This window comes from Eleutherodactylus coqui, chromosome 1 (assembly GCF_035609145.1).
Source record: "Eleutherodactylus coqui strain aEleCoq1 chromosome 1, aEleCoq1.hap1, whole genome shotgun sequence".
Taxonomy (NCBI): domain Eukaryota; kingdom Metazoa; phylum Chordata; class Amphibia; order Anura; family Eleutherodactylidae; genus Eleutherodactylus; species Eleutherodactylus coqui.
Genome location: NC_089837.1, coordinates 97464197 through 97490771, shown reverse-complemented (window position 1 = coordinate 97490771; position 26575 = coordinate 97464197). Strand labels below are relative to the sequence as shown.

The window sequence follows — 26575 nt, the reverse complement described above, 5'->3', positions numbered from 1 at the left end:
AATTCTAATCGAAAGCGCCCTGCTGAGCTATATACTACATTCTCAGTTTATAGACGGTAAGCTGCATTGCAAGGATGGGTTACACTTTTTTTTAGATTAATTATAGATGTACTTAAACTTGGCGACTAAATTTTAATTTGGCTCCTAAAGCTTTCAGTTTAGGACCCAATGGCTCCTAGGTATTTTTTTGTATGGAGCCCCACTGCGGTGAGGAAGATGGCGGATACTGCCCTCCCGTTCTCTGGATCGGTGATGAGTAAGGATGTGGCGCTCACTAGAAGGATACTGAAAAGTGTAGTAGGTGAGTGGTCTTGATTGCCAGGTGAAGACGAGTATTCCTAGGTGCTGTAAACAATCTCATAAGAGAGAGCGGCTAGAGGGAAACTCCAGTCATGACATGAAGGAGGAAAATATAAATGAGATAAAAAGAAAAAAACCTCAGCGCTCGCACCGTAGAATAGGTGGAAATAGAATATACTGAAGGGACTAAAGTTATATCACTTACTTCAAGGAGGTGCCTTTAGGGTAGGCGCCTCCTAATCCAAATAGGTGTATCAAATATGGTACCGATCAGCAATGATGAACAGGTTCCACGATTTTAATAAAACAAGATAAAATATAATACACAACGCGTTTCGGCCGCACGGCCTTTTTCAAGTGTTGAAAAAGGCCGTGCGGCCGAAACGCGTTGTGTATTATATTTTATCTTGTTTTATTAAAATCGTGGAACCTGTTCATCATTGCTGATCGGTACCATATTTGATACACCTATTTGGATTAGGAGGCGCCTACCCTAAAGGCGCCTCCTTGAAGTAAGTGATATAACTTTAGTCCCTTCAGTATATTCTATTTCCACCTATTCTACGGTGCGAGCGCTGAGGTTCTCTGGATCGGTGGAGGTCTCAGTGGTCAGACCCCACCAATTGGCAAGTTATCCTATACTGTGAATAAGGGATTACTTGTGATCCCTGTACAACTCTTTTAAAGTGATCCTCCGGTTGACAGTAAAAATGGCACTGTGCATGTAGAATGTATAGTTAACATATCCGATACTCCAGACCCCTCTTTATGTATAGAAATGGCCAACAGATCCTCAGACTACCCAATGCATAGTGTGCTTTGGTAGTCTGAAACTCTACTGCCTGCTCTCACAGCAAGGAACCTGCAAGGGAAAATGGATCTCAGTCCAACAGCTAAATTTTCTATGCATTAGGAGTCAGAGGTGCTGAGCGGATCTATACTGTAGCTTTAGGAGAAAAGATTCTGTAGAACATGCATTTTATTAATCTAAATCATTACTATGTGCCAATGAGTCTAGTGGGCTCAGTGAAGGTTGTCAATCATAGAGTAGGACCACCTACTGAACAGATTAAAGGGGTTGTCCCGCGAAAGCAAGTGGGGTTCAGCACTTCTGTATGGCCATATTAATGCACTTTGTAATGTACATTGTGCATTAATTATGAGCCATACAGAAGTTATTCACTTACCTGTTCCGTTGCTAGCGTCCTCGTCTCCATGGTGCCGTCTAATTTCAGCGTCTAATCGCCCGAATAGACGCGCTTGCGCAGTCCGGTCTTCTCCCTTCTGAATGGGGCCGCTCGTGCCGGAGAGCTGCTCCTCGTAGCCCCGCCCCGTCACGTGTGCCGATTCCAGCCAATCAGGAGGCTGGAATCGGCAATGGAACGCACAGAGCCCACGGTGCACCATGGGAGAAGACCTGCGGTCCACCATGGGTGAAGATCCCGGCGGCCATCTTCGCAAGGTAAGTAAGAAGTCACCGGAGCGCGGGGATTCAGGCAAGTACTATCCGGTTTTATTTTTAAACCCCTGCATCGGGTTTGTCTCGCGCCGAACGGGGGGGTTATTGAAAAAAAAAAAACCATTTCGGCGCGGGACAACCCCTTTAAGGACTTATTCACGCCCGGCCGATATACGGTGTCTCTCTCTGCAGGGGGAGGAGGCTGAAAGAGCCATGAGCAGTGCTCTGAGCTCCCGCCCCCTCTGCACTATTTGCAATGGAAGGGGGCGGGACAGCTTGCAAATAGTGGCGAGGGGCGGAAGCTCAGTGCACTGCTCCCGGCCCTTTCAGCCTCCTCAGAGCTTGTTGCAAAACAGACATAGCAAATAAGCTGTATTGTACAACTTATTAAGGGGTTGTCCAAGTTATAGCTTATCTGCAAAACCCCTTTTGCATGCACTAAAACAGCAAATAGACATATACTCACCTCTCCCTGCTGTGTCCCACAGTGCTGCTCCTGGTCTCCCCTCTGATGTCACAGGCGGTGCAGCCAATGACAGAGCTCAGTACTCAATTGCTGAGCTGTTATTGGCTGCAGTGCCTGCAACATCCCATAAACCGGGTAGGACTTCAGCCTGTAAACACAGGCGCAGAGGACCGAGCACCGGCGTGGGACACAACGGGAATGGGGAGGGGGGGTATATGTCTATTTGTTATTTTAGTGCATGCAGAAGGGGTTTTACAAATAAATTATAACGTGGACAACCCCTTAAAGTGTTGCGGTAGCTGTGTAGCCCAACTTATTGATTTATGCATACATTCAGAAGGTAAAGCTTCTGGGCCGAGTTCTGCAGCCGTCGCTGATGTGAAGTATTTTTGTACCAGTAAAACTCAGACATTAGGTCAGTTTCCGCTAGGCCTACTCATCTCTTTAATAAATATAACTCTGGGGACAAACGGCCTTAATTAACCCTGCAGGGCACCCGATTGGAGATCTCCAAAAAGAGTATTTTAATGCTGGCAGAGAAATAGTTAAAACCTGCTTAGCTGAGATTTCGCTGTTAGAAGATACAACCGCAGCGTCCTACACACGTAAAAAAACCAAACATCTGGTTGGAGCTCCTGTGGAGCCCAAACATTGGATCCAGCTCCACATTCCAAAACCAGACGTACTCAATTGCCCCCATTAACTCACGCCTGACCACATGATCGCAGCATTTACCGCTGACACACAACACAGTTATTCTAGCAGGCAACAAATGGTTATTGCCCTGAAGAAGTGAAGTAAATTGAGTTATCAAACAGATTCTTATTCCACTCAGCAGATGGATACAGGTATACGTGAGGTGTTTATAGCTCCCTACTGATCGCAGGAAGTACTGTGTTGGGTGGGTAGCACTGACTGATTGATTACCAAATGGGCTCTTCTTGGTGCGTTTTCCAAGATCGCTGGGATATTTAGCTAGACTGTCATCATAGACAAGGTATAGCCACTGCCAAATTTTTCAGGTGGTCAAAAGATGACCAAACACTATGGACAAAATACGACCTTTTCTCGGAGGACTTGTCTAGGATTAGAAAACGAAGACCATTTGTTTCAAGAAATAGCACCATTCTTATCCTATGCGGTGCCTGTTACTGTAGCTAATACCCAATCAAGTAAATAATGCTCAGCTGCAATACCATAGCATACCAAAGTGGCGCTATTTCTGGAAAGAAAACAGACATTTTATACACCATAATCTTAAAGGGGTATTCCCAAGATAGACGTTTATCACCTGTAATTAGGATAGGTGATACATGTCTGGTCATTGAAGGTCTCAAAGCCAAGACCCCCACCAATCCTGAAAATAGGGGTGCTTTACCTCCTATCCTCCTCACTACACCTCCACAGTGAAATGGAAATTGAATGGAGCAGCAGCCAAGCACGTGCGGTACCACTGCATTCATTTCAACGGGGCTGACGCAAATAGCTAATTACAAGCAGTCGGCTATCTTTGCCAGTCCCATTGAAAATTAATGTAGCATCATTGCACATGCTAGACCGCTGCACCATTTAATCTTCTCCTCACTACACTACAGTGAAAAAGAGGGGGATGAGAGGCCCCCATTCTCGGTGGAGGTCTCAGCAGTGAGACAACCCCCCCTCCCCCTGGAACTTCTCCCTGGAAGTCCAATGTTAGGGTGGATATAAGCTTCTTCCAGAAGAGACTAGCAGCAGCTTTCTTAGCATTCAGAACACAAATGCTCGGCACGTAAATGGGGGTATTGTTGAGGGAGATAGCCGACGTCCGAATCAGTGCTCCGCAGACAACTAGGCATACCGCCAGCTCTTATACAAGCCCTTTCAACTTTCCAACTGACCCCTACTTGCTGAATTCATACTTCAAAATGTTGCCTGTTTGACGATATACCAGTTTTCTAGGAGCAGTCGATACTTTTTTTCACATCTGTCTGAAGCAGTCAGATTTGTTGATTCGGCTGCAGATGGTTTTCCAAATGAGAAAAGCAGAAGAATGTATTTTGCTTTTACAAAGTACTTGAAATTTGTAAAACAGAACTGCAGGTTACGGCCAGGTCTCCGTAGCTGTAATTCAAGTGTCTGTAATGATCTGCATATGTCATTTTCACATGTTGTGTAGTGAAGAAGTTTGTGGTTGGAGGCGTCAATGTGTCACTCTGTAAATGACCAACAAGATGATCTCCATCTGTGGAGAGAGAGTTCATGCGTTTTCTATTATCAACATCTTCTCATTATTTTTTGGAATGATTTGGACAGGAACGATGTCAGGAACGCAGTTGAATTCCTTGTTGGAAGGCGGACACAGGAAGCAGGAGTGTCTACTGTCAGCCACTCATATACAAGGCAGTGAAAACAACTAAAAGGACCCACAGCCCCCCTTCTCTAATGTTGGCATCGGCCCACGAACCAGAAAACACTGATGGCCATCTACCTTATGAATCAATAATTTTATACATAAACAGCTCTAATTTGATACATGTGATTTACAAGCCATTTCTACGAGCTCCGAGTATTGCCGAAAGCCTAGTGATCATTCAGATTTGCCTCTTACTAGGCATAAGCTTGGAACACTGCCATATAAGTTTGGCTCGAAACCACTTCTAGAACCCCAACTTCATAATAAAGTAACAAACAGATGACTTTATGCTTATGTCGAATTCTTCAACTTCTCCTCTATGGAATAATATTACACCTCTGAGTCTCATTTCTTTTCTTATTACTCCTTGTACATATTTATTCAGTCCTACATTATTAGATGACTGCTCAGCACAACATGCTTGAGTCATTGTCAGCAAACCACAGAAGTGTGATTACGCAGCAGGGGAACATGAAGTAAGGAAATGAGACAGTTGTAGTGGTCATGTAAAAGTAATCTGCAGTTAATCACAGATGGCCATTGAGACCACCCAAGGAGAATGCACAACAACAAGGGATATGGCCCGGTGAAGACGTTCACCCCTCATTTTTAAGTAAATATGTAAGATCTCTAAAACATCTAAAAGCCAAAACTTATTAACCACTGAGAGCAGGAATTATTCCATTCATAGCAGATGTCATCATATCATTATATGGTGATCAGATGATAGTTGTAACGCCAAGCTATGAAATAATGTACATGTATACTTTGTCAGTATAAAATACTAGACCTAAGGACAAACCTGAAGAGCTCTACAGTTCTCATCATAAGGATGCAAATGTCTCCAAGGGTAGTAATATATGTTCAACTAGCATATGTAGACAGTATTCTCTACAGACACTGTTTAACCACGGATAGAGCGCGTTCTACAGACAAACTGAGCTTGTTCTAATTCAAATGGTTGTACCTCCAGTTCAATAAGTGCTACCCACACCTTTGTCCTTCCCACACCCTTCCCTTTGTAACCGGGGCAGAGTCAGCCCGTACTTGTGTCTTCCATATTGGTGAGGGCTCTGACTGGTACTCTTTGGACCGGTTAGCCTCATTTGCTGATGTACATCCTATAGGTAATTGAAGACCTTGCCAGCTCCCTAATTTTTTATACTCTCTTACGCCCTGGTCTTCCTTTTCTGTAGAGAAGTCCCCTTTTGAGTTCCACTGTTTAGGATCAGGACAATTCCAACACTCCCTATCTCTTGCCTACAAATACCTCTTGTTCCCTTAGACCAACCTCTTCTTGGGTACCAGACCTTGGTTTATCACTAATTATGAAACAACACAATAGTATTTTTACACTTACCCACAAATCTTCTATTAGTTCCCACTTCCAGGAAACCAACAAAAAATTTTTTATGTCCCCAACATAAATCCAAATAACTATTGCCCACTACATAGCGAATGTTCACATAAGCATACCATACCAAAAAGGAGCATACTCACTACATAAATGAAAACTCCTTTATTAAATAATCTATTAAAAACGAACAAGGAAAACCACATAAAAGTAAGTAGGGATATACTTTAATTGGATGTGGGGCCACTGTTTGGACTGGTTTCCAGTCCCCCCTTCCTTTTGTCCCCACCCTCTTCTTCTATACGCTCTTCTCTCCTAAAGGATGACCAAGTTGTGCGCCAAATGTGTTTACATGAGACATAAATTCACAATAAAGAAGTTACATTTTAAGGAGGATTATTCCAATTTAATGTGACTGTTAGGGGTTAAAGATTAACTATTAGAGATGAGCGAGTAGTGCCTTAGCCGAGTATCTCTCCGCTCGTCTCTAAAGATTCGGGTGCCGGCGGGGAGCAGCGGGGGGAGAGCGGGGAGATCTCTCTCTCCCTCTCTCCCCTCCGCTCCCCGCCACAACTCACCTGTCACCCGCGCCGGCCCCCGAATCTTTAGAGACGAGCAGGGAGATACTCGGCTAAGGCACTACTCGCTCGAGTAATGTGCCTTAGCGAGTATACTTGCTCATCTCTATTAACTATACTTTTTGCAATTTTCAGTGGGATATGTGATTTTAATTTACTTTATCATTTATTAGCACATTTCACTTCTAAACAGCTTCTGCCAACTCCATTACTGGACTGGTTATCACTGTTTCTATAAGAAATCTGTACAAACTGCATAGTGGCTGCCTTGGGCTGGAATACAGGAGCAGGTTGGTCAGCCTTCCATGCTCCAGACCGCTCTCAATCTTCTGCATTCAACGATCAACTGTAGTGTGGCAGGCTGAGCAGTCAGCTCCTCTGGACATACCCAGTGCAGTCCTTAAACCATGTGCTCAGAAGCGATGTATGGACTTCTTATACGAACAGTGGATCGGGGGGAAAATGGAGGGGGGGGGGGGTCTGCTTGAGGAGAGCGCCAAGTTGGATAAGGGACTCTTATATAGGCCATACAAAGCTCCCTGGGCAAACTAGAGGATGAAAAATTACCTCCACTTATTGGAAGGTGACTCCCCTATAAGTCAATATTTAACCTTTCCGTAGTCCTTGATAACATGACCAAGAATATAAGCCGACCCAGAGTCTTCGAACAGCGATATACAGTCCAGTAATAAAACTGGCAAAATCTGCCTAGAAACAAAACATGCTAAGAAAATACATTACAAAATTAATTAAAATCACATATCACAATTAAATTTGCAAAAAAGATATAGTTACTCTTAAAATACAATATGATGCCCTTTAATACAGTTTCTAGTTTCTGTTCTTCTGCAGAAACTGCAAAAGGACTGCGAAAAAGAGGAATACAAAGCTCTCGTTAGTCTTCTCCCATTAGGTTTCACTTCTGTTTCTAGCTAGAAAAATATGGGAAATGTTGCACCCAAATTGGGAAATACATTTTTTTTCTACAAAGACAAATGAGCTCAACTCTACGGACGTCCCTTTTATTCAATAATCACATTTCTAATAGAACAAGCGTTCTAGAGCAGCTTATACTAGAAGTCTATATTCTGCCATTCTTTCTTGTGAACACTTATGAATAAGCTTACAACTGGCTGTTACCATACTCCTTGTCCAACGCATGTGTGCCTATACACTGCTGATCAGTGCTGATAATGATAGACTGTGTAGGGCCAAATCCTATTAACAAGGGGAAATCAATGCAGTCATATGTTTCCAAGAGGAATAACAGAGGAATGACAATGCAGAGTACGAAAAGATGGCAAATTCCCACTTCATTGTTTTCCTGTGTTCAGCAACAGCAACATTCATCATCCACGTACTTCTATGGAATCCACTTAAAGGGGTTGTCCAGTTGCAAGTCTATCCTAAGGATAAGCTATCAATAGTAGGGACTTGTTATTTGTATAGTACCAACTTATTCCGCAGCATTCTGTTTATTACCCCCCAGCAATATCATTTTACCGACCTCAGAAGGATGGAAGGCTGAGTCAACCTTGAGCCGGCTACCTGAACCATGCAGGGATTGAACCCCCCGCCTTCAGCTCGTGGCTGCATTCTGCTTCCTTAACACTCTGTGCCACACGAGGCCTATCAGCGGTAGTCTGCTGCCCGGGACCTCTGCTATACAACTCTTCACCTGGCAGATATGCTCATGCACTGACCCGATTTCTGTAGGAAGCAGACAGTTCCATTCCAGCTACAGTGGCCAGGCTTGGTACTGCAGGCAAAGTTCCCATTTCTTTTGATGAGAACTTTGCCTGTAACACCAAGCCTAGCCAATGGGAACAAAGCTGTCTGCTTCATACAGAAATCAATTCAGTGCACAAGCACATCGGCCCAGTGAATAGCTGAACAATGGAGATCTCGGGAAGCAGACTACCACTATGGATAGTTTATAACTGGACAACCACTATACCATGTATAACCTCGGCAAAGCCATGTGCATAGGAGCCTGTCGGTGACGCCCTCATGAGAAGCAGTAAGCCCTTATTCTAATGTTCAACTTTTAGTTAATATTTTGATTATTCCTTCTATTGAAACCCAATCCCGTGAAAATTATACAGAGACAAAGAACAAAAATCTACTCTCTTGCAAGCAAGCCCTAAACAATAAATCTTCAATGTTTAGAACTGCATTGTGAGAATGATTAGCGATAGCCAAACATATAAACATCTTGATGGTCACACGTGAAATGTTCCTTAACAATTCAGAAAGTCAGACAATAGCAGTGTACGAAAATCAACTAAAAGAAGCGTAACATGTCAGATAATTGAGAGTTTCAGCCCATAATCCCTTTGACACATCTGTAAACAGGCTTCCTGGTTGCAATCAGATGTCTGCTACAAGGTTTCCACATCTCAGTCATTACAGTAATAGCACAGCTTGATGTGCTACACTGTTTCTGTAACTCCTATTCACCTCTATGGGAGTTTTGGAAACAGTGCAGAATAGTTAGTTCAGCGGTTTCTGTAATGCTACACACCGGGGGCTGCAGAATATAAATGGGTATTTTTATCTGAGCTGTGACTGAATGACATGGGAATACCCCTTTAACATGCTACTGTATAGTCCTGTGCTGGGAGAACGCTGGACAAGAATCCATTAAACTGTTGATGTTGAGGAGAATGGACTAAAACTAACCAGTTCAGGTATTTGAGGTCTTCTATCTAAAGCACACCTGATGCAACTAATGAAGCCCATGGTTAGTTGCATCAGGTGTGCTTGAGACAACAACTGATTTGCAAATGTATGGGGTTATGAGGGATTCTATTCAGGGTGTTACTGAAACGGCATAAGGTGGCATTTTGTGATGAATATGGAATAACCACTTATTATATTAGTTGTGTTGAGCTATTTAAATTGCTCTTGTTTAATTGTTTTTTGCAAACAGAGAAAGGTTTGTAAATTGGGCAAATAAACGTAATGCAAACTTAATTGCAACTGTACATAAAAATATAAATTGTGTTATTTGTATAGCAACAACTTATTCCGCAGCGCTTTCAAGTAATACAGTGTTATGAATTCAATACGATGAAGCCTATCCCTTCTCCACTTGTGATCAGATGGGAAAATCTTCCTTGGATACCAGATATAAACAATGTTTGTTTCCATCTTCGGAAGACTGCAGAAACTGTTCTCATTTGGTACACAGTGTACATCAGTAGTTTATCTTGGTGACTAATCGTTATTAAACTTTGAGTGCTGTTGTTCTCGGTTTACGTAAGGGGCTTATCAGAACATGTTCTTTGCTTACCTTGAATGTTTACGCTAGGAGAATTCCCAACGTACATGCTAAATGTGCCCATAGTGGTCAATTAGTCAGATAGATGCCAAAAGAGATGTCCTTTTGGCCTCCATTTGGCTGATACAGGTCAGCATACTAAAAAAGAAAAAGATAGAACATAGTAGAGTATGATATTCTATTGAGTCCTATGAAAAAAAATCTATCAGTTAGACACCATATTAGCCTATGGTTGAAAAATGCCACTTTACATACTCCTATTGGGTCACCATTACCAGTGGGATACTACAGAGATCAGTACTGGATGCACACGTGTCTTTTTTCAGCCTTACTTACTATGTTATTATGGTATATCATAAGGTTTTTAAAGCTTTTCCTGATGGATGCGTTAAATAGATACAGTGTTTACCCAAAATTAAGACCCTGACTTATATTAATTTTTGCCACAAAAGAGGCACTAGGTCTTATTTTCAGGAGAGGTCTTATTATACTTACCTAGCAGGCTTAGTCCCGATCCCTCTTGCTGCTCTCTGGAGCTCCACGCACTTCTTGCAGTCCTTCACCGCCCACAGAAGATGACTTCCTGGCTATGGGACTCATAAATCCCGCTTTCAGGAAGTGATGGCTCTGATTCGCTGAGTAACGCTCGAGAACCAATCAGAGCATCGCTTCCTGGAGGTGGGATTTATGAATCCGTAACCAGGAAGTGATCTTCTGTGGGTGTCTGAGGACTGCCGGAAGCGCATTGGAGCTACAGAGAGCAGCGGGAGGGATCCCAATTGTGCCTGCTAGGTAAAGTATTCCTTTTTTATGTAATGCAGCTAGGGCTTATTGTTGGGTTGGGCTTATATTTCAAGCCTCCCCGAAAATCCTGAAAAAAAAAATCAGGGTAGGTCCTATTTTCGGTGAAACAGGGTACCATTATACCTACTGATGATGGATCCGTTAAACGTATGCCTAACAGTGGCATCCGTCTGTCATAGACCATGACAACAACTGTGTAACGGATCCATCATGAAAAGCTCTCAATGTATACCTTAAAAAGATCCCACGTTAGTTTATGGGTGACAGATGCCCCAGTTAGGCAACCATCACAGCCTACATTCAATGTATATGTTGGGAGATTTTCCCAACATATATGCAAAAAACAAGATGTGAACAGTCCTTAAGACTAATTTATTTACTAGAACCCAGACTACCCTTTAACAGGGATTAAAGTCCTTGGAGACCACATGTTATTACAAGCAGTAAGGGTTATCCGGTATGACACATATCTCTCGCTTCCTTTCTGGGTCTCTGGTTATGTCAATAGAACTAGAACTTTGCACAATAAGCACAAATGTGCTGATTCCACTCAAGTGTTGTGTAATAAGCCGTCGTACTGAGGTCTGTCGAAAACAACATTTTTGCAGACCACAAAAATAGAAAAAAAAAATCCAAAAACAAAGGTTTTCTAGGAAATCCTAATTGCTGAGCGTCTTCGAGTTCAACTGGCTTGTTTACCTCCAGATCGCATGTCAGCATTTCCAGCATGACCACAATGGCGTGTCTGCAGAAGGAGGTCTCAACGCTCTACCAGAACCACATCCAGCTGTTTACATGGTAAACCAAGAGACACCATAGCTTTATAGTGAGACGGACAGCTCATGGAAATGTTAGTTACAGAGAAACAAATAGTTCTATGGTAATTTAAAGAGTCATCATAAGACTAGAATCTAGTGACGCCATCAAGGCTTGAGGTATAGCACGTCCTCGACTCTTACAGAATTACATATGGACCTCATATGGTCTCCAGTGAGATCACACGGTTCTAATAAAAAAGTGGTGAAAAATCTATGCAGCTTTTATCACAGAAAAGCTATGGATTGTTGACAAAGTGTTGGAAGATATTCATGTGTGATCTCCATATCAGGTTATGGCCAAGTTTATTACGTATTCAGACTGCACAATGCAGCCAAGTAGTATGTACAACAGCTTAAAGAGCATTTGTTAGTAGCATAGACTCTTAACTTTGAGCAACTGTAGGATGCATCTGTAAAAAAGTACTAAAACTGGTATATAAAAGAAGAAAAGTAAACCTGACCTAGAATGAGAACTGTAATGGAGCCCAGCAAGAAGCAGAGCAGAATATGGACACACTGCTGGCACATTTAGCACCCTTTAAGGGACTTGTGCTCAAATAGTAAGATAAAAAGCTTGTTTCCAAAGTTATGTATATAAAACTCAACATACTGTCAACTCTCACTGAGGGTAAGACTTTTGACCATGTTTTATAGTATATTCTAAGTTAAAGTTTCTGGATTTATGTAGATAAAAGTATTGTAGAATTAAAAGTTCTGTAACTTGCCAAGATACTTTGTGTTTCAACTCCTCATCATTTAAAAGACGTGTTTCCTGCCAGTGCATAAAAAAATAAAGTACAGATCTCCATTAAGGGAATCTGCTGGCCAAACAGATGATCCATCTTCTGATGGAACCGAACAGCGCTGAACGTATCCCATTGACTAGAACAGTGCCCGTTCGCTTTCCACTCAGTTGCCTGGCTCTTTGCCATGCAATGCTCTTTATTCTGGTATTTTGTGCCGAACCTGTGATGGAACCTCTACTGGATGTTCCAACGCCGATAGGAAACCACCCCAAGACTCCTCACAGATACGTTTTTGCTACAGTTGTATCCAGTGCAAGTCTAGGCACTCCCATGTGACTTACATACAGGATTTTCCTCATACTCTTGAATAGTCTTGTAAAAATCTGGCAGAGAGCAGAGCTCCATCTCCTCCCCCCGGCTGCTTTTATCTTCACTGAAGAACTACTATGGAGAGGTTATAAGTAAGTCTATGGACAACTTTGTCATGTACAAAATATGCCAGGGATTACCTTGAGTAAAGCCTCCTGCACATGGTCGGATTTGCAGTGCCCCCGGATTCTGCAGCAAGTCCGGCCCATAGCATACTATGGCAATCCATGATTTCCCGCCCACGATCGATTGTGATTTTCCACTCACGGATGAGAAAATTGCAGCATGCTGTGATTTTGTGCGGGCTACGCACGGCCTGCTTCCATTAAAGTCAATGGAAGCCGTCCATCCCGCGACACTTCCGCAGTGAGCATTGAGGAAGTATTGCGGGATCCACGTCATCGCAGAGCGCCAGTGGCTACTGCGTTTGCACGATGGGAGTGTCAGCTGGCACATCCGCATTGCTGAACAGAAGACACCAGACAGGTACGCAGGGGTCACTGGGTCAAACCTCCTGATACGCAGTGTCTAATATGTGCTGTGTCACTTTCGGTAACATATGCTGGATAGGAGTTCTGTGTGTCTAGAATGCTGCTGCCTTCACTAGATCTCATGTATCAATACAGCCTGATTCAGCAGCACAGCCTGCTATGTACAGGTGTTAAACAAATTCTGCAACAGCAAAGTAGTAGGAAATTTTTAATGAAGAAGACTACTGTATTTACAAAGTTGCTTAATATTCATTTATGAAGTAGAGGAACAATTAAAAAATAAAAAATCTGTGCAAATGTGTCCTCAAGGCTTTAAAGGAAAGCCTCCTGTTTTACATGGAGGGACACACGTGGCAAAATAGTTGACTGGGAAAGAGATAAAAGACTTTTTTCTGTTGAAAGGAGTTAGCATGATCTCTTCCTTGGTCATTTCTTTTCCAAGAAAGTGTACCTAATATGATTTTAGCAGTTTTTTTTAAAAAACTTTAATAAAAATCTACAATAAAAATGCCACTTTTTATTGTAGATTTTAAATATATGTATCATGTAAATATATTTGGCGCAGAACTTAGTTGCCTTAAAGGGGTTGTCCCGCGAAACAAAGTTGGGGTATACACTTCTGTATGGCCATATTAATGCACTTTGTAATGTACATTGTGCATTAATTATGAGGCATACAGAAATTATTCACTTACCTGTTCCGTTGCTAGCGTCCTCGTCTCCATGGTGCCGTCTAATCTTCAGCGTCTAATCGCCCGATTAGACGCGCTTGCGCAGTCCGGTCTTCTCCCTTCTGAATGGGGCCGCTCGTGCCGGAGAGCGGCTCCTCGTAGCTCCGCCCCGTCACGTGTGCCGATTCCAGCCAATCAGGAGGCTGGAATCGGCAATGGACCGCACAGAAGACCTGCGGTCCACCGAGGGTGAAGATCCCGGCGGCCATCTTCACAAGGTAAGTAAGACGTCACCGGAGCGCGGGGATTCGGATAAGTACTATCCGTTTCTTTTTTTAAACGTCTGCATCGGGTTTGTCTCGCGCTGAACTGGGGGGCTATTGAAAAAAAAAAAAACCCGTTTCGGCGCGGGACAACCCCTTTAAGTGCATTATTGACCCTTTATTGGCATAACTAATTTAAGCCTTAAGAACTAGTAAATAATCTACCCTGTTCCATTTCAACTTATATTATTTTTTCGTCACTGCAGCTGTACGACACCTTGTATTTTGTGGAACAAGTTCTAGATTTTATAGGAACCATTTTTTTTTTTGGTTCCAAAAATGTATTGATTAACTTTTATTAATGTCTTTGCTGGCGGCAAATGGCAGCTTAATTAAAGCATGCTCCATTTTGCTGCGGATCCCGCAGGGACGGCTTCCATTGAAGTCAATGGATGTTGTCCGATTTGCAGCACACCAGAAACTGTTACTCCGGGTGTGCTGTGGGTCCCATGGGAAAGCAGGAGATTAAAAAAAAAAAAAAAAAAAAATCTTCACTGCGCATGTGTGGGGCGTGTGCTGTCCGGCGCGCCCATCCACATGCACGGAGAAGACGACGGACGACCCGCATGCATCTGGACTGGCAAGTAATGTCCTCATGCCGTGGGCAGGGTGGGATCCTGTGGCGGGGCTCCCGCCCACGGAATCCGACCCGCCTGTGAACATGAGGCCTTAGATGCCTCAGTCAGCAATGACTTAAGCATCTGTAGGGTTAAGTGGTGTAGAGGAGTGAGGAGTTGGAGCGAGTCCTCATCTTTTCACCTTCACTACTTTTTCTGGGAAAAAGACCCCCATATGTGACAATGAGAAGCAAAATAGAATCTCCAATTGATAGGGGTTGGTCACATCTCCCATGGGTCAAGAGAATCGCAAATCTTATCTGTTGCCTGCTTGTCCCACCTCTTGCTCCCTCTCTACTCTGTACACACTTGGCAAAGCGACAGATGATATAAAGTCAATATTCCCGACCCCACTTCAACCGGCTGTAGCCTCGATGCTATTGTTGCTACGGACAAGCTTCAAAGACAGCTGTCTGAAGTTGAACAAGCTTTGTTCATCCTAAACTGTAATGTCCTCTTCTTGCAGAACGAACAAAGCTCATCGTAAACTGTAGTATAGGAAGAGTGACACACATCTTTCAAAACTACAAGATAGCATTATTGTTTTGACAACATTCCAGACAGTTTCTCCTATTCTCAATCTGCAGATATAAAATACTCCACATAAGGCTATATTCTCAGGTTATCCAGAATCTAGTATCAAGCATAGGGAGAAAAGGAGTTAAGTACAGCACTATTCTTTCTATCCCTCAATTCATTAGCTGGATGCAAATATGCTCAGAGGCGAATCAATAGATCTGTGACCCGAGAGGTCCACAAGCAGCAGAGCAAAAGAGCAGCTTCAGATCCACTAACAGACAGAATCCGCTGGTAGAATATACAGAGTCTAACACTCGATCACACATAGCATGTGAAATAACACAAGCAGCCATTATGTGAAAGTACATGAAAATATGCGGGTTTCACCAGTAATATCCAATGTTAAAATTTAGTCCCCGATTTCTGTGTGAGAGAGAGGGGCTCTGATACACTACCATAAACTATATGATGCAAATGCGTGATGGAATTATCCACCACAGCGGCACCTATTGGAAAGTAGCTACACTATGGAATCAATATCTGACCTTTTAACAGGCCTTGCAACATAACTAGGGACGTAAGCCAAACCAAAATCTCCATGCACATACAACGGCTTTGGTGTTCTTGCCCGTCATGAGTGAACAGTAGGAGTCTGGCTAGCTGCTCACTTCCCTAGTCACGTTGCAAGGCTTGTTAAAAGGTTGGCTATTGACCCATAGGGCAGCCACCTTCCAATAGTTTAGGCTGTGGAGGATTATTCCATAACTAATGTTTTTTTTTCCCCAAGTAGCATTAGATCACCTCTATATATGACTCCCCACACCCTTGTGGTGCTCTCTCCAAGAAGAAACATTATCCCCTTGGATATATTTTAGCCATGGACTAAGGAGACTATATTTTAACAGAAGCAAGCTTACTAAATTAATAAGGTAAGAGTTCTAAGCTTACTACATAGATATGATAACAGAATCAAGCTTACTGCATAGATACTGTAACAGAACTGAATCAAAAGATTTAACTGTAATGGAAACCACTGCAAATGCACTGTCTGAATATAATGATAAAATCGGAGCACAGTAGTATGGGCAACCAATGCACCCCCACATGCCATTAAGGGCAATGGTCAAGTGACACCCTAGCCGAGTCCTGCCTGGCAGTTTACAACTATTTTGCAGTACCCCACCTGGCACACCCCTCCTTCTAAGGACAATTACCAGATCATGATACCTAACCTTATGTGACAGCAGGCGAAGGGGTGCAAAATGTGAAAGCAGTGGAACTTGATTGGCAGCTGGGTTAGTCACAGATCCCAAGTCTAGGCGGTGAGGAAGCTCCGCTCCAGTCAGACTGCCCTATGTCACATGCTTCTTCTGCAAACTTCAGAGGCTCTCCAGTGCCTACTCGCAAATAAAGCCCTCCCTGTCCATATGCCTTTATAGGCAATAAATACCCCCACTTGAAAACACAACTCCATTAGCCAGAGCAGATAATGGCTCCAGCTCTGAAGGACTTGCCCTGAAATCAATGGGAGCCGTGCCTGCAGTTACAAGCACCAGCCACTACATGGAGGCTTCTGCTCCGACCTCTGTGTTATTGCGGCACTGACAACATGCGCCCGCTCAGCTGATCGGTCAGGGTCCCGAGCAACGGACCCCGGCGATCAACTATTGATGACCCATCCTGATAATAGGTCATCAATAGTATTTCAGTGGAAAACCCCTTTAATAAAACAGCTTTACTTTTGCACCATTCTATTTGAATCGCTCTGTATTCTCATTCTTCTGCTTAGGCTGAATTCACTAATTTGTTCCTTTATGTTCCACATCAAAGATACAGAATCACAATATTATCACCGTGTTACAAAATTTTCCAAAACGGATGACTAATTAGAGCATAAAATTCATCTTCAGTGTTCTCATGTTAGGAAAAAAGAAATGAATATTTTGTTGCTGGATGTTCTGCTAAATAACACAATGTAGGAGAGAGTGGTTATGGAGGACAGTGATACTAGTGAAAGATCCACCATGGCCTGAGTTTGTCTGTTCAGGTGCACGCCTCCAAGTCCCTCAGTGTAACTTCCTAGCAGTATCACAAAAGAAACTGTTATTTGAAGAAGAAAATCTGCTCCTGACCTAGGCTTAGTCATTATGTGCCTCTCTGAGACATTCCCTCGTGGCTAAAATATGCAGGACTAGACTGGATTAGACCCATACGTCCAAAGTCTTCTAGATGTATCCAGAGGTGGTGGTGGAGTCAATTAGGTCATTGATGACTGTAACCCTGAAATACACCCTCTCAAGCATGGTAAATATGCCGTCCACATTGAAGGAAGGAGTTTACTAATCGGCTTTACACAGAAAAGAGGTTAGAAACTAAGTAGACCATAGATTATACCCAAAGCAGACAAACCAAAGCTGTGGCTGAAGATTAGATGCCCAGTTCCTAATTCTAGCAGAGAAGCAGCCCTACACTAGAGATTTCAGACAACCACTTTCTGAAAGACTTGTTATTCATGGTTAATCTGTGAAGCTTGTCGTTCTGGAGAACAGTGCCATAAGTTAAAAAGGTAAGATCGCCAACAACTAGTCTTAAACTCCTACTCATCCCAAAAATGGTGGTCCAGTTGGTCCACAAGTGAATAGAGTGGAAGTCGCACAGCCGCAACAGTAACTTCAATGACAGCACCAGAGAATGCCAAAGCGCTAGAATTTAGCCATCTCCGCCGCTATCATTCAGGTGAGTGGAACAGTGATGCGGCTGTGTGTCCTCCACTCCATTTACTCTGGAACCAACCAGACAACTGTTCTTGGGATCGGTGGGGGTCCTAGCAGTTGGGAATAGGAAATAACTTTAGAACTTGCCACGACCTCTTTAAAATCTCCATATGGTCACTTTATTTTCACTGCAAAGTATCACATGCTACTTACTACACCATACAAATCAAAATAAAGTTATGAAAATGTCACGAGTAAGTTAAAAGGCACACATTCAGTGATAATCAAACTACTAACGACGACCTGTCAGTCCGTGAGTGGGTTTGTGAGTGACTTACATGCTCCGCCCCTGATCACATGATGGTGACGTCATCACAGGTCCTGTACGCACACGGCTGCTGTCCGGCTAGGCGTTTGTTAGTATTCCATAGCAACTGAGGCCACAGGGGGTTTGTAATCTGCATAAGGATGCAGGACCTGTGATGTCACTGTCATGTGATCAGCGGCGGAGTATGCAAGTCATTCACTTGGGATGAGCGTCACTGTCATGTGATCAGGGGCTGAGCATGATGGTGACGTCATCGCAGGTCCTTCATCTCCAGTTCTGAGCTGCTTCTGCTTCCTGTGGTATGGGATGAATAATCTATGTAGCAGTGCTGTGTGTGTGTGACGTTCATGTAGCAGTGCTGTGTGTGTGACACATTGTGCTACCAGTAACACTGGTACTATAATTTCCTAATAATTACTAGCATCATATAATAAACTAATGTTTGTATTAGCTATAAGGAGAGCAGTATATACGATCTATATTTCTCAAAGTGGCAGACTTTTAGAGCATTTAGGCTGCCCCATATACATTAGCTCACAGGCACTGAAGCAATAAAGCAAAGCCCATGTAGTTTATAAGGGGACAACTAAATGAGAAGCCAATTTTGGAGCAGATCAGTAGTTAAATGAGTTGTATGTGGCAACTCTCCTCCAAGAATAGTGCTATATCTGTATGTAGGCTGTATGGTGAATTGTAGCTCAAAACCCATGCTTTTCAATGGGGCCGAGATGCAATACCAGACACAACCGAAGTGTAGGTGTGAAGCGGTTTCTAGATGAAAGGAGCCCTGTCTTTCTAATCACTTAAACCCCTTTAAAGGATTATTTCCTAGTAATACTATGCCCTGTGTGTTAACAATGCATGTACTACGTTATTGTTCTCTATATACTGAGGATAGTACTGTACAGTAGGTCCAGTGTCAGCCATAACCTAGACCAGTAGCAGTTGTAAACCATTGGGTATCGGCTAATTAAAATTTTCTATACCAAATTTAGATAAACTGCACTTAGTTTCCTTGATCTGCATGTGAACTTGCTTTATATCACCTACTTGACATTGAGCAGTTTCTTCTATAAAAAGGTATGTAGAAAAGAAACTAAATCAGATGAGCCTGGTTTCCATTCTTGCAGATGGAGAAACCAGTCAGGACCTAAATAGACATATACCTGCAACCTGTCAATAGAGGTCAAAAACTATTGGGCGTTTATAGCACAATACCTTGCATCCCGCTTGCGGCCGGGGCTTCATGAGTGGAGTCGTGGTACAGAGTTCAATAGCTTCTGGCTCGTGGAAGATTACCGCTGGGAGAGGCTCTTTACGAAGGGTTAACACGTTCAGCTTTGACTTTATCATGGTCTGGAAGTGCTATGAAGAGAACAAGAAGTATTTAACACAAGGCTTGGATTAGGGGCAAACAACTGAGAAAAGGAAGTCCTGAAAAAGCTTCTTAAGGAAACAATGGCCCCCTTCAAACGGTTTTATTACATACTTACCACGATGTGATAATCAATGCACAGAAAAACAGCAACATGTGGCTTTTCTTATACAAGCAAAGGGATCTATTCATAGGGGGCCATGTAGGAATAACATTAGGTATGCAGCTCAAAAACATTTCCGGTAATACAAAAAGAGCTCAATGACCCTTTTCCCCAAAGTACAGATTTACCAGTAACGGTTAGATTTAACTATTTGCTTCTGAGCAAACAGTGCTGAAAAAAACTCTAGGCTTTACAATAATCATTTACGAACGTGACTCAACTTTGGGATTAAGCAATCCACATCCGAAATTCCTGAGACCCCAATTTTCTAAGCTCTGGTTCCTAGTGCTTTGCACAACAGATGAGTAATTCCATACTAATGGCCTAGAACAGCATGTACCATACCCCGTTAATGTAAGCACGGTATAGCAGACTCATCATCTGTTCCCAATAAAGAAAGCAGCGTGCAATTGTATATCCAAGGTGCAACTCATTACTGTTACAATGCCTTTCTGTTTGCCATCATCTACGAGAAGCTTCTGGTTTGAAGACAAAATGATGAAATATTAAGCAGTGCTTTAAAGGAGGCATTACATTAAGCTTAAAAGAGGTGGTCCGCTTTGGAGAACCAATTTTCAAATACCCTACTATGAGTTAACAGATGGGAGTCTATTATTGAGCACCTGCATCAAGTAGCAAGAGCCGAAAAATTACAAGTGTCACTTTTTCAGGAATCCCCCGCAAATCTCTGCATTACATGGACTGTCCATTATAGAGGTTGTAATAGGATCACAAGTTATCCCCCATCAACAGGATAGGGAATAACTTGCTGATCGGTGAAGGTTTCACCACCGAGACCCTCAATGATTTCGAGAATGAGGGACAACCTCTTTATAATTTACATTTCAACAGCGCAATACTCTATTTCTCCTGTGGAGGTGCTGTTAAAGAAGTGAACACTTGCTGCAGGATTCCCTCATAAATTACAGAAGATTTTTGGCGTTCCAGCAGCAGAACAAACAAAAAGGGGATTGTACAAGTAGACAGGCCATTTAAAGTTATTCTTCCCTTTGGAACCATGTTAAAAAGGTTTTCCAGTTAAAAAAAAAAAAAAAGGAGGATGGCCTATATCCGAAGAGAAGTTATCAATAGCTGATTTGCAGGGGCCCAGCATGTTTGAAACCCCAACGATCAGCTAAACTAGAAATTTACTTTAAACCCCCTGAGTTTTAGTTTGCAACCTACTCCTAGCTTTAGTTTACTTTTATTATGTGGATGTGCCCCTCCCAGTAATGCATGCTGGATATGAGGTCTGTGTGTCCAGGATGTTGCGGTCTTTACTAGCTCTCATGTATCAGCAGAGCTACATTCTTGTAGTCATTTCTCCTTCCATAGCCCATGGTGGCTCTTTTCTCCTTTCTTCTCACTGTAGTTGAGCAGTGTGTGAATTTCCCCTCCCTCTCCCTGCAGAGTCTGCTATGGATGCTCTCCTCTACACTGATGCACAGTTTATATGATTTACCCCTCCTTCTGCAGTGCAAGCTTTCCTCCTCATCTATAAAGACTCTGCTGTGGATGCTTTCCTCTCTCTCCACACTCTGCCATGTATAACTTCCTTCCTCTTCCTACCGCTATCACAAAAAGTCCCTTTACACGAGATGACTGTTGGGCGCATAGGCACCCAACAGCCAACCCAAAGACTAGCGTTCTTGTGCTTTCACATAGAAGCAATAGTCGTTTGGAGGCGGAACAGCTGGAGATCTCTTCTGACCACCCAACTCCATTCACTGCAAATAGTCAGTCGTTCGCAGAGGACTGCCTGTTTACATGGGCAGACTGTCAGTTGGTTTTTAGCCCAGCTCAGTGCCTTATTGTCAGCCGCGTGTACACTGGATGACTATTGCCCAAATTTGGTGTTTCCAGCGATTATGTGGGTGAAAATAGCCCCGTGTAAAAGGCAAACATTGAATGGAGGGTACGGCCGAACGGACATGGAAAGGTTAGATCCTGTAGCGGAATCCAACCTGGTGCCAGCCAGTGACCCCTGCATACCTCTCCAGATATTTTCTCCTTTGTGCTGCAGACGTGCCAGCCGATGCACATGCGCAGCAATTTCAAAATTGACATTTTGGAATTGATGCAGGTCGGACAGCTTCCATTGACTGCAATGGAAGACGTCCGTGTGAGCCCCGCACAAAAACAGAGCATGCTGCGATTCTGCCTCTGTGCCCGGAAATCGCAAGCGATTTCCACTCATTCGCATGGAAGAATCATTTTACATTGCATGCTATGGACGGACATTCTGCCACGGATTCCGCAGCAAAAATCCGCCCGTGTGCATTGGGCCTAAAAGCAAAATCTTTAATGAAGACTATTTAGAAATATTTGCCTAATTGTGCGTTTAGGAAGCAAAGTAACAAAAGAAACTTTTATGCGCAGTTATCCGTGGCCTTTATACGAACGCTCTTACCAACCGGAAACAGCTCTTCTAGTCCATTTCCAGCTATCTGCTAACGGAGATCCAAAATCAAGTTTTATTACTAAACCCTCTCCAGATTGAACTCCGGCCCACAAGATTGTTTTCAGCGACAGAGAAGAAGAAAGAAGAGAAAAACAGCAAAACTACAGACAATTTTATACCATCGTTAAGAAGATGACTGTAATATGTACATTTATTGCCGGCCTCATATGTGACATCTGATTGCAGACGACTGTTATTATCACATTAGAGCTGTGCCTCAACAAAGGTGACTCAGGGTTTAGCATGTATGGAAACCTCATTATGGGTATTTTTACGTCTGGACAGTAAAAAGAATTACAGGCGCCTGAAAGTAAAATGTCAGGAGTTCCCTGGAATCTGGACAAGATTCCACAATGATCACCGGCCAGTGCAAAAAAAGGGGAAAAAGAAAAACCATAAGGCTGCATTGCTATTATGTGTATGACTTCTGCACCACCAAGATAAAAGAAAAAAGGAAAAAAGAAGAATCAAGGGGAAATCCAGACAGATTAGCACTTACTTTCTAACCGTTAACAGGCTCTCTGCGCAATATAACACATACTAGGCTATAATGAAGACATAGGAGCGTGCGAGCTCCACTGCAAACAAGTGATGGAAATTAACAGAACATGTACTACAGGTAGGTGCAAAGTAGCACAATGTAGCCACCCAGAGAGATGGGGGTTAACTATAGTGACAACCACACAGGAGACAATGCTGTAATGCCTAGAGGGGTTGTCAGGTTCCATTATGGAAAATGTCTATTTTGTATCTATATAGTGTAGTCTCCCACTTCTGACACATCTCTTTTACAGCCTTGAATGACACAGAGTGTTAAGGCAGCAAAAGGCAGTCCTAAGCTCTCGCTCACAACCTGAAGGTTGTGGGTTCAATCCCTGTGTGGTTCAGGTAGCTGGCTCAAGGTTGACTCAGCCTTCCATCCTTCCGAGGGTGTAAAATGAGTACCCAGCTTTGTGGGGGGTAAAGATGACTGGGGAAGGCAATGGCAAACCAGTCTGCCAAGAAAACATCACAATGTGGCGTCACCCTAGGAGTCGGTCACTACTCGGTGCTCGTACTATGGGACTTTACCTAGTGTAGTCTCCACATTATAAAATGCACTTTTTAGAAGGAAATATAGGGGTTTATTCTAGATACTTCAGAAGATTTTGTATTAATAACACGTAGGACAGCCTTTGACAGTTAATACAGCCTGAATTTGGTTTGGAATGGACTCATGCAAGCACTGAGTGGTGGAATATTAGATCAATTGTCATGCTATAACTGTTCAAGCTGCAGAAAAGATGTTGGTGGGGTTAGGGTCTTCTCACTCGTTTCTCAATGATTTTCTGTGCTGTTCATGTTCTGATGACTGTGCTGGCCAAGAAAGATGCCGGACAGCATCTTCATGTTCCTAAAACCACTAAATCATCCCAGACAGATATCTGTGCAGCCGTTGTTTAAACACTTCCATTGAAGGAGAACTCACCACCTTCCGTGACAACCTGTTCCACTCATTGGTCACCCTCACTGTCAGAAAGTGTTTTCTAATATCTAATTTGTGTCTCCTCCCTTTCAGTTTCATCCCATTGCTTTTAGTCTATTCTTGTGTAAAGAATGGATATAGCTTCTTTTGGCATTCACCAGCACAGACTCAGTTCTGTGATGGGAAATAGCATAAAGGAGGGTTTGGCAAACCAAACCAAATTTTTGCAGTCATCAGCAGACGAGGACTTGTGCTCATGGCACCATTGTAGTCGTCTTCACGTGCATTAGTCTGTGTACCCAGTAGTTTACAAAATTGCTTTCATTTATAGAGTTCTCGTGTTACTGTAATGGTCAAGACAGGATGATGGAAACGATGATTAATCTCGGCGGTCACTCTGGCTGCAGTGGTCTTCCTATTAGAGGTCCCAATCCGCTTCAACACCCTTCTGCTTCTGTCACTGAGTTTACTCTTTCTGTCACTATTGGCTTTAGTAAGTGATGTTTTGCCTTCAATGGTGTATGCCGTCATGACGTTGGACAGCGCACCTCTGGATGCACTGAGTAAACTGATGGTTTGGCTGATAGATACTCCAACTAGACTGGCATTAACAATGTGCCCTCTCTGAAAGTCTGTAAGGTCGGACACCTCACACAACTCACAACACCGTATGCAGATGAACTACTGCAGTTTTACTGTTAATTTGCATAAACACTACACATTAACAAATGGGTCCACATGCGTATTATTACTGTATGCATTACCAAGAACATTATCAATTTTAGGGGTTTCCATTATTTTGGTAAACCAATGTATACTGGCTGAAAAATGTGTAGGTAAGGCCAGCTTCACACAAGCGTATTTGCAAGTGCCATGTATTTGCGGAACGAACGTTGCATTTTTGCATGCATTGGCATATATTTTGCTGGCTATTGTACGTGCAAGGCATGCGCCTTTGTGTGCAAAAAAATATGCACCGATGCTTCCAGCCATTAAAATGGCTAATTAGTCTGACGAATTCAAGAGGAGTTCTTTTGCAGCGCAATTCGCAGTGCATCCCCATTGACATTTTGGGGGACTTTTGGTGCAGAAAAATAGAGCATGCTGCAGATTCTTTTACATGACCGCAATGCACAAAAAATACGTGCATGTGAACAAACCCATTTAAAGCAAAGTTTGCGAACGCAAATACACCCATGTGAAGCTGGCCTCAGAGGGAGAAGCCTGCAATGGAAAGTGGGGGGGGAAGGTTTTTTTCTATAATTCCCAGTCAACCAGGTAATAGAAGAGAACAGAGCACTTATGGCAAGGTCCACCGCAACAAGACGGTGTTCCCCGTACACAACTATACTGCTCTTTACACACAAGCCCAGGTGGCACCAAAATGTCCCCGTTCTCTAGTTATGAATATCTGGCTTCAATTCTCCTCCATGTGCATTCCTGCGGAGTTCTCTAGGGCATAAATTACATTGCTTTGCAACTGCACACACAGGAAATCATAGCAGGATAGAGATAATTAGAGAACGGGGACAGCTCCATATATCCTGTATCTGCTCTATAGCGTGACTACTATGTGGCCGAGGCAAAGTGCCATTTTTTAGAAACAGCATTTAAACATCTTCCAAATGTTCATTCTCCAGTGTTGGCATATTATCTCCATGGAGGGAACGTCAAACACTTCTGATCCCCATTTCCGCCACCAGGACAACACGCCGGCTGTGCCCACACTCCTCAGACGGGTGATGGATCCTGTTGAAATTGGCAAAATCTCATGTCTATTTGGTTGCTCCTTCCAGGATATGAAATGTAATAGTACCCCAGCTGTATGGATCCTGCCCATAATACATGCACAACTACTGTATTCAGTGTCAACTCTATTTCTGCACCCCCTCGCTTGTATCGTACGATCAGTTGCGTCCAAACCACCAGTTTACATTGAAAACTGCTCTTACGCAAGAAGAGAGGCGTGAAAATCGGAGCGTCCTTATAACACATTCGGTAGACAAGAAATCTCCCTGTTCATCATGGGAATGCAGCCAGCGACGGCCAGCATTAATGCAGGCAGCTTGTATAAGCTCTTATGAAAATGCTTTACAGCCTAGATTTCGGTAAAAGAGGGTCTTCAACACATTTTTAGCCAAAGCTCCAGAAGCGGGCTTCTTAACCATGAATGGGATTGTTTTTTTTTATTTTGTTTTCTTGCAGCTAAAGAAACACTGAGGTTTGGCTCCGAAATCTGTCTCGAAGGTGGGGGACGGTACAGTTGGGAGGGGGAGGCTCTGCAGCCATACCAGTACAGCATATTAGATGCACTGAAGAAGAGGAGAGATTTATTTAAAGCTTTATGCAAATAAAAAAAACTAATTTTGACACACTTCTGTGTAGATTTGTCAAGAATTTGTGATCCTTTTCGTTAATCAGTTGTGCACGTCCACAAGATGCTCTTTCGCTGAATGTTTTTTCTTGATCACATCATTCTCTGTATACTTTCCATAACATTGTACAAAGTTGGCAGTATAGGAAATACTTGCCCCGGCTAGTTATTACCAATGACCCAGCTTCATTCAAAGTCGCTCAGATCGCTCGATTTTACCATTCTAATGTGAATTAACACTGAAAGTGATCTACTTGATTCCATCCTGCACACAGGGCCTCTTGTCTGATTTCCATAGGGCGAAGCTCCAGTTGTGAAAGGGCAGTGGTCTCTAAAGGCCCATTTAGACACAACGATAATCACTCAAAAGCTGTTGCTCATGCGAATTTTGAGCGATCATTGTTGTATCATTTACAGGGTGTCCCCCCTTGTCTTCTGCATCCAGCTGTTCCCTGCTCCGAGCACCCGGCTGTTATACAGCCGAGCGCTTAAAGTGGAGGATGCA

At 43.1% G+C, this 26575-nt stretch overlaps 1 protein-coding gene across 1 annotated transcript in view; it reads right to left on the bottom strand.

The window, feature by feature from the left end:
• The window catches only part of PID1 (phosphotyrosine interaction domain containing 1), a 56894-nt gene that overhangs the window by 5757 nt on the left and 24562 nt on the right, over positions 1–26575 (bottom strand). Inside the window, exon 2 of the mRNA XM_066598181.1 lies at positions 19451–19597. Within this exon, the coding sequence (XP_066454278.1) occupies positions 19451–19597 (147 nt within the window). The remainder of the gene's footprint in view (positions 1–19450; positions 19598–26575) is intronic.